This window comes from Gekko japonicus, unplaced genomic scaffold (genome assembly GCF_001447785.1).
Source record: "Gekko japonicus isolate JY-2015 unplaced genomic scaffold, Gekko_japonicus_V1.1 scaffold1193, whole genome shotgun sequence".
Lineage (NCBI taxonomy): Eukaryota > Metazoa > Chordata > Lepidosauria > Squamata > Gekkonidae > Gekko > Gekko japonicus.
In genome coordinates this window covers 14,900-24,190 of record NW_015164222.1, presented here as the reverse complement: position 1 = coordinate 24,190, position 9,291 = coordinate 14,900, and the positions used below count along the sequence as shown (strand labels likewise).

General features: G+C 47.8%; 1 protein-coding gene across 1 annotated transcript in view; it reads left to right on the top strand.

Moving 5' to 3' along the window:
- The window catches only part of BORCS5 (BLOC-1 related complex subunit 5), a 44,372-nt gene extending 42,255 nt beyond the window's left edge, over window positions 1–2,117 (top strand). Inside the window, exon 4 of the mRNA XM_015408543.1 lies at window positions 558–2,117. Within this exon, the coding sequence (XP_015264029.1) occupies window positions 558–788 (231 nt within the window). The 3' untranslated portion in view covers window positions 789–2,117. The remainder of the gene's footprint in view (window positions 1–557) is intronic.
- The last annotated feature ends 7,174 nt before the right edge of the window (window positions 2,118–9,291 follow it).

Genomic DNA, 9,291 nt, shown 5'->3' with positions numbered 1-9,291 from the left:
TAAATAAATAAATAAATAAATAAATAAAATCTAACCCACCAGGGCAGGGCCAGGAAACTGATAGGTCAGTTAGTTATCTTGGTGAATTGCTGCTCTGGCAATTCTGCCAGTTTGGTGTAGTGGTTAGGAGCACAGAGAACTCTTAAATAAATAAATAAATAAATAAATAAATAAAATCTAACCCACCAGGGCAGGGCCAGGAAACTGATAGGTCAGTTAGTTATCTTGGTGAATTGCTGCTCTGGCAATTCTGCCAGTTTGGTGTAGTGGTTAGGAGCACAGAGAACAGGGTTTGATTCCCCACTCCCCCACATGCAGCTGCTGGTGTGACCTTGGGTCAGTCACAAGTTCCTTCAGAGCTGTTCTCTCAAGGGCACTTCTCAAGAGAACTCTCTCAGCCCCACCTACTTCACAGGGTGTCTGTTGTTGGGAGAGGAAGGGAAAAGGATTGTAAGCCGCTCTGAGACTCCTTTGGGTAGTGAAGGGTTGGGTATAAATCTAACCTCTTCTTCTTTGTTGCATAACCAATCCTTTTTCACTTGTTTTCTTGCCACCAGATGGACCTTTCAGTAGAAACTCTATACAGTTTAATGCAGGAGCGCCAGAAAAGGTACGCCAAGTATGCGGAGCAGATCCAGAAGGTCAACGAGATGTCAGCCATCCTCCGCCGCATCCAGATGGGCATTGACCAGACAGTCCCCCTCATGGAGCGGCTCAACAGCCTGCTTCCCGAGAGCGAAAGACTGGAACCCTTCAGCATGAAGCCTGAGCGGGAACTCAAGCTGTAGTCCTCCGCTCACCACCATATCACGGAGCCTGCTTGAAGCATCCTCGTGTGCTTGCCAGCCAAGGCGTTGCTTCATCACCAGAGCGCTGTGGCCAGAAGAGTGCACTCGGTTTCTGAGGATGGTAATTTCAAACTGGGAATAAAGCACCCTTTGGAGCATTAGCTCTTTCACTGTTTCTGGGTCCCCTGCCACATTCTGGCATCATGTTGTTTTATGAGGTTCAGGCCTCCATCCTCATTCTTACAGCAGTCCTACAGCAGTTTTAAACTCTCTTTTTTAAAAACTTTCAAGGAACTCTTGTCACATGACGAATCCCCGTTGAGCAAGCCCTGTGCTTGTGCCACAGAAGCCCTTCAGGCTGCAAAGGATTCTGGGGCATATTCTAAGGCAGTGGTTTTCCAGCTGTGTCCCTACGCATCATGAGATATCTGGGTGAAAGGACTGGAAATGGAAGTCAAATTGCTGCTCATGTGAGCTTTTTTTTGGGGGGGGGGCTGATTTTCCTCTGCCAGATGGCTGCTGGGGGTTGTTGGCTCCATTGTAGGGTGGGTTCTCTTCTTGGCCCAGACTGACCACAAGGCTTTACAAGCCACACTGCCACCCAGCAGAAGTTGAAGACGTGCCCCAGAATCCTCTGCCACATGCAAAGATCCTGCAACTAATGTGCAGGGGTTTCTTGTGGTTCTTTCCACAAATCAATGTGGAAGGCTTTCCCGGAGGACAGAATGGGTGAAAAACTACCATTCTAGGGCATATACTCTGTTCGCACAAAACACTGACCCGACCTTTTGGGCCTCATGGCGATGCCCGTGTGAAATCAGAGTACAATTGTAGAACTGGAAGGGGGGACCTTTTAGGCTTGCTAATCAGACCCCTGACTCAATACAGGAAATCCAAAGGAAGACTCCTAACGGATAGCTGCCCACCTTCTTCTCGAAGATCTCCAGAGAGAGTGTGAGTGCCTCCACCCTGCTGATTGTCTAATTCTTGCTATGAGGGAGATGTTCAGCTGCAGTCTAGTTGACTGTCACTTAAGACATCGCCTTCCCCTCTGGAGTAGCAGAGAACATGACTTTGCCCTCTTCCATGTGACCTGAAGAACAGCCTCACGCCCCCCCCCTCCTCCCAGTTTTACCACCTTCAGGCTCAGCATGCTCCGTTCCTTCAGCCTTTTCCTTGTAGGATTTGTTTCCCAGACCCCCAGCAATCCTTGTTGCCTACTTTTCAGTGTTTTAATGAGAACTCTGCAAATGTGGTTTTCCCTCAGCTGTGAATCCACTTATTTATTTATTTATTTTATGACATGTATACCCCGCCCTCCCCGCAAGCGGGCTCAGGGCGGCTTACATAAGGCACCGAGTGCGTTCAGTATACACATTACATGATACAGAATACAGAATTAAAACAACTTAAAACAGCTTAAAATCAGTTCAGCGGATGCACATATAACTCCTAACATCTTGTGTAACGGGGGGGGAAGGCTGGGGTAGATACTTCTTCTAGTATCTTCCCTAGTGCTGAAGTCAAACGGAGACGTCTGTCATCTCCCACACCCTCCTTTCCCTCCTCTCTGAGCATTATGTAGCACTGTCCCCTTTTCCTGAAGTTTGCGGTACTTGTCTATCTGTTTTTTACAGATGTTTTAGCTATCTGTAAGATGAAGCATTGTGGATTTATGTGATCACTTTCCTTCTGGTTCTCATACTTATGACCTCATCAGCCAGTTCCTTCACTATTAGTTAGAATCAAGTGAAAGATAAGTTAGTATCCTCATTCATTCCTGCATCTTCTGAACAAGGCAGCTGGCAGTAAGGCATATTTCTGAATAACATCTGTAATGGTGGGGAAACCTGTCTGTCAGAAGGGCGTCCACCATTGGTTACCTCACTGAAGGAACTCCAGGGGAGTTTCTGAGAAGCCACAAGTTTTCTGGTAAGGCAGTTTGCGAGGATGGTAATCCAAACTGAGAGCCAGTGGTTAAGTGCGCGGACTCTAATCTGGGAGAACTGGGTTCGATTCCCCACTCCTCCACTTGCAGTTGCTGGATGACCTTGGGCAAGCCATAGTTCTGTCAGAGCTGTTCTTGAAAAAGGGCAGTTTCTCTCAGAGCTCTCTCATCCCCACCTACCTCACAGGTTGTGGGGAGAGGAAGGGAAAGGAGATTGTAAGCCACTCTGAGGCTCTTGAGTGAAGGGCAGGGTATAAATCTAGTCTCTTCTTCTTTGAACAAGCTCCCCACCCTCCCCTTCTTCACCTATTTTGAAGCAGCACAGCACTTTTGAGTATTAGATGTAGATTAAAAGATGGACGAAGGAACTGTTTGGACTTTTTAAGGGAAAAGCTTTAGAAGCGGTCTAGACCCAGGGAAACTTGCAACTTGTGCTAATAACAGCTAGAGCTATTTTATGAGATTCTCTAACCTTGAAACCATTTGTGTGTATATATTTTATAGCTGAGTGTGTAAAATCAGAAGCTGGCTTATTAAACCCACCTAGTGTTATTTTAAAGAGGTTTTTGCGGCAACGGAAGTCTAGACAACCTTTTCATCCCTGAGGTTTCCCTGTGTATTTTAATAGGCTTCTTATTTTATGGAACTGTTAATGAGTAGGTGCTTGAGTCATGCGATCATCGCAGCTATGCTGGATCCGGGGTGAAGGTCTCCTGCACAGAAGTGATGTGCTTGGCCTGTCTTTCGTCCCGCCCCCTTCCTGAAGATCTTTGCAACTAAAAGGAGCTGTTTTTCTGGCTCTCGGCAAAAAGTTCCTTCCAGTAATAAGGCAGCTTCTTGCTTCTGTCTGGAAAGACAGAGGCTACATTTAGCCCCTCTCCAAAGGCAGCCGGAAAAGCCACCAAGCCCAGGACATGTTGGCTGGTGCCATTTTCCATGGGGTTTGGTGTATCTGTTCAGCGGAGCTCCCATTATATTTGCAAACAGTTCCGTGGCAAGACATTGCTAGTTTAGGCTTCCATTACTATTATAGCAGCAGAGCTTCACAACGGCACTGAACAGGAACTGCTGGTATTGTTAGGGCACTGAAGGCTGTATCTGAGTATCCGTATCTGTCTTAAAAAGGACCTATGTGGTAAGTGACATCACCTGAACAAGGCTGAACTTCCTCATATTTGCCACACAGAACATAACAGTTTTGGCCCATGGTGTAGCGGTTAAGAGTGGTGGACTCTAATCTGAGAGAACCGGGTTTGATTCCCCACTCCTCCACATGCAGCTGCTGGGTGACCTTGGGTCAGTCACAGTTCTCAGCGCTGTTCTCTAGTGAGCAGTTCTCTTAGAGCTCTCTCAGCCCCACCTACCTCACAAGGTGTCTCCTTCAGGTAGTGAAGGTCGGGGTATAAAACCAATTCTTCTTGCTCAGATGTGAAAATGCTGCTGTACTCTCCACTTCCTTAACAGCTGCTTACCAAATGGTAAAAGTCAGTGTGGTGTAGTGGTTAAGACTAGAGCAGCAGACTCTAATCAGTGAGAAAGGCAGACGTAGGGAAATAAATACTGTTTGGCATTTCTGTCTCCCCCACCCCCACCCACCACAACATTGACTCCTTCCTGTCTTCCGGGCACAGTTCAAGGCACCGGTTCAGACTTCCTGTTCTCTCAAGGTCTAAAAGACCTTCTTATTTTCTGGCCAGCGGAATTCTTAAAAAGAACAGCTGAGGTGGTCTTCTAGACTGTACTGCCCAGGCATCAAGTGCCAGCAGGACTTCTCCATTACTGTCCCGCAGTCGTGGCCCAGCCTCCCACTACAGATCTGTTGGCAGAAGAGCTGAGAAGGCATCCTCTTTGGGTTGGCATTTAACAGCCGGGATTAGGGAGTCATGTGGTAACTGCAGTTTCACTGGATATTTTTGTTCCTTGGGTTGGTTGGGTTTGTTCAGTCCAAGCTCTTGGGAAGAGGAAGACTGACATTCTAATCCCTGAGGCAAGTGGCAACTGGAGAGAGAGTGTGGTGTAGTGGTTGAGAGCAGTAGACTCTAATCTGGAGCACCGAGTTTGATTCCCCACTCCTCTGCATGAAGTCTGCTGGGCGATCTTGGGCCAGTCACGGTTCTCCCAGAACTCTCTCAGCCCCACATACCTCATAAGAACATAAGAGATGCCAATGTTGGATCAGGCCAAAGGCCCATCCATTCCAACACCCTGTGTAATTCAGTGGCCAGAAATACCAGTGCCATCCGGAGGTCCACCAGTGGGGCCAGGACATTAGAAGCCCCCCCCCTGTTGACCCCCCCCCCCCAAGCTCCAAGAAGACAGAGCATCACTTGCCCCAGAGTCCCTATCTATACCTTGTGGCTAATAGCCACTGATGGACCTCTGCTCCATATGCTTATCTAATTCCCTTTTGAAGCCGTCCATGCTTGTAGCCACCACCACTTCCTGTGGCAGTGAATTCCATGTGTGAATCACTCTTTGGGTGAAGAAGTACTTCCTTTTATCCGTTCTAACCCGACCGCTCAGCAATTTCATTGAGTGCCCATAAGGCGCCTCTTATGGGGAGAGGAAGGGAAAGGGCGATAGTAAACTGCTTTGAGACTGCGGTGGCTCAAGTGGTTAAGACGCTGAACTGCAGGCTGTGGAAGGTCAGTAGTTCAGCAGTTCGAGACCCGGGTGCCGCATGATGGAGTGAGCTCCCGTCTCTAGTTCCAGCTCCTGCCAACCTAGCAGTTCGAAAGCAAGAAATTGCAAGTAGATAAATAGGGACCACTTCGGTGGGAAGGTAACAGCGTTCCGTGCGCCTTGGTGTTTAGTCATGCCAGCCACATGACCATGGAAACGTCTTCGGACAGCACTGGCTCTTCGGCTTTGAAACGGAGATGAGCGCCGCAACCCTAGAGTCGGATTCGACTGGCTTTCGAGCAAGGGAACCTTTACCTTTTACCTTTAAGGTAGAGAAAAGCAGGGTACAAAAAAACAACTCTTCTTCTAAATCCAGATTCCATACAGGCTTTCACTGTCTCAGCTCGAGGAGGACTATCTTGTGGGGATGGCACAGTTTCCTGTAACATACCAGACTCAACAAATGCTGACTGTGTTTGGGGTTTAGAGTAAAAAAATGCTTCCTCTCCTCCAACCTGACCTTGTGGTAAGACTAGGTGTGATTTCACAAAAGGTTACAGCCTCACCATTCTGCAGGGCCGTCATGGCTTGCTTAACCTTCTGCATCTAACACTTTGGCCGAGGAAACATTTGCGGTAAAAGGGTACACAGATGCCTTTTCGTGACCTGCTGTGCTTCTACAAACTAGCCTGGGAAAAGGACAAGACTGAACACACCTGTATCAAGTAACGCATTCTCATCCAGTTTTGTATTTCACTAATTCTATAGTTTGCGTCTACCAGGAATTAAGTTTTGTGCTGAGAAAGAGTTTTGAATTGCTTATGGAAACCTACTTCCTTCTGGCTAGTTCTGTACCAGCTGGGTTTTGTTGTGGAGGAACATTTCAGAACATTGGGAGCATAAGGCATACCTTGAAGGTGTTCTACTGAAAAGGCAAGTGTTGTTTTTTTGTTCAAGTGGCAGACATCCTGACTGAGCAAAGAAGAAAAACCTGCAGAAGCAGCTGAAAGATGCCCATTCCAGGCTGGATTGGGAACGTATTTACTTTTGTTTATACCCTGCTTTTCTTCTCAGTGGGGGACCCCAAACCCTTCTCTGCTTCAGTTTATCCTCAACGACAACCCTGGGAAGTAGGTTAGGCTGGGAGAGTGTGCGTGACTGGCCCAGCCTCACCCGGTGAGTTTCCCCAGCAGAGGGGGGAGTTTCAAACTTGGGTCCCCCAGCTCCTAGTCTGAGACTCTAACCACTAGACTACAGTGGATCTGCGTCTGACTGCCTCCTCTTGCCTTTCACAGTAGGGATGGGGTCGCCCGTTTTCATCATCTTGCAGCGGAGTTATAAAAGTGCAGTTCTCAACCAGGTCTGGCTTGACTTTTTGCTGCTGTTTGCAGCCAGGAGGGTTTTAGCACTCATCTAATAATGTTCTGGATAATTTGAAGAAAGGCAGGTATGTGCTCCTTGTGGAGGGTCTGTTTGCTCCCTTTCCAAGAAGTTTAAAGATGGCTTTGAAGAATACACCTGTCCCTTTGTTTTCCAACTATAGTCCACAGAATTCTGAGATTCCTTGGAGATCACTGCAGGGCAACAGTTCTCAAGTGGTGGCTTGAGATGCAGACATGCATTGTGATGGGGGGGGGGCACAAGGCCAGGATGGGAGGAATGGGGGAAGCTGGAAGAGGAGATGCTGGAAGTTAGAGGACAAATCTGGGGTTGGCCTGCATAATGTGCAACATGGCCATAAAATCTAGTCTGTTACTCAGTGATGCTATATATTTATAGATACCAAACATGAAAAAAATATAAGCTTATTGAGTATTAACTGGTGTGAGATCCCTGCATTTTATGTCCGGGGGGGGGGGGGGGCATGCAGTTATTTTGCAGGCAGGTCCAGAGCGGTACATTACATTTAGAAGCGGGTTGCATTTCAGAAAGTCTGTGAGCCGCTGCAGGAGGATTCCTCCAGCAGTATCTAACAGTAGAAAAGCTTCCCTGACAGACAGCTTGCTCCAGGGACACAGGCAGCCTGGGCCGGAGTGCACGCCCTGATCTCGGGACAGCCGTGGCGCTCCCAAGAGCCGGCTGGCACCTCCTGGATTCTGACTGTGTGCCCCAGAATTTCCGTGTTGCTTTGGGATTCTGACAGCTGCCGTTCCCCCAGAGGTAGAAAGCTTATTGACAAAGCTGCCTTCCTCTTGACTGTTGAGGCAAGGAAACAGTGGCAGTTCTGCAGTTTGTACAAGGCTTTGTGCAGGTTGCCTTATTTGTGATTGCTGTTTTCTTAAAGAGCGGCTCTTATCTCTGTGCTGGGTCTGTGCTTGTACCACAGCTACTCCTCTTAATGTGAAGTGCAATCTCAACTTGAAATATTTATTGTTTTTGGCTTTGTTAATAAATAGACAGGTGAGTCATGCCAACTTCCTGATACTGAGAGGGAATGTTTATTTTAGAACCGCTGTCCAAGCACAAGTTCTGTGAGGTTGCTGGAAACACCGCCTGTCCTGGTTTCCCCAAAGCCCGCTTCCGTGGCCCACCTTCACCTGCCTTCGTGTCCCCTCGTGAAGCCCAGTCAGGATCTTCTTAGGAGACTGGGTTTTGCTGAGTGGCCTTAAGTTGTTGCTGACACAATGTAGGGATCCTTTAAGTGGTGATGTGTCCTAAAACTAGGCTCCATGGGGTGAGAGGTTTAATACTCATTCATGTATTATGATCCAAGGTCAGCTGAGTTTTAATACTGCAAACCTCCCACAAAGGAACATAAATAAGGCATCATGAAAACCACCACCACCAGTGTCCCCTCTGAGTTAGTGTGAGGTAGCTCAGTCTTTTAGCCTCCAGCTCACCCATTTTTGTCTTAGCTCAGGAAGGATGGCTCCGGAGCAAACTAATGCATGCAGTATCCAAATCGCTCGCTCACAACTTTAATGCCAGTAGCTCACAAAGGAGAATCTTTACTCACAAGACTCCACAGCTTAGAGGGAGCATTGGCCACCACCCCTCACCTTGGCGGGAAAAATGGACAGAAGCCAGTTCTCCTAATGTCTCCGAGGCCATGTGTATGGCTGTCCCCCCTGTGGCAGGCTTTTCCACCATACAGGAAGCAAGTGGTTAAAGAAATCCAAAATCATGAAGGACTTGCAGTAAGTTGTCATTCCCAGCATTCACGTAGTGTTTCACGGACACTAGCTCAGCAGTTCTTCAGCTCCTCTACGTAAGGAAGAACCAGGAGGCTGTGGTGATGCTGACGGTGACACCAAACAGATTGTTTCAACTGACCAGTGAGGTTGTGCTGGAGCCAGTTTTGAACCAAGAGGTTTTCTGCTTAACTGTTCACACAAAGAGAGTGCCCAGCATTCCCGTTCTATATATGAATGAAATCTGGCCAGTGTTTTAATGGAAGTAGAGAAGTGTTACTTAATAAGCATTTCAGTCACCTGACCTACCTTTCTCAGGAGAATTCCCAACCTCTTTCAACCACTAACTCAGCGTAATTTTGTTGCCAGCTCCTGCCTCATTTTGGATTGTAAAGTGATCAGGCAGATGATGTTCCCATCAAGTGATGACTTTCTCCTCCTCCCCCACCTCCTAAAACCAGTGTGCCATCGGCCTTTTGGTTAAGCATTAAATACGCATTTTGTGTGGAACTGCAGCTCAAAGAGTTATCAAGGCCTCCTGGTTCTGTGTTACTGTCGGAAAAGCTGGGAAATCCAAGCCCATGCACCTGCTCTGGGCCGAATCCAGTGACTGGTCCTGTACTGTCCACTCTGGCAGCAGTTTCCCAGGAGCTAAAGTGGAGACGGCAGGGATTGAATTTAACACGTTCTGAAGCCACCACAGCCTGACCAACTTAGTTAAATGCACACTGCTGCATTTTGTAGACAAGTTCGAGTGTGAACCAGCACAGTGCTCAGCTGTCCAAGCTTCCTGTATGAAATC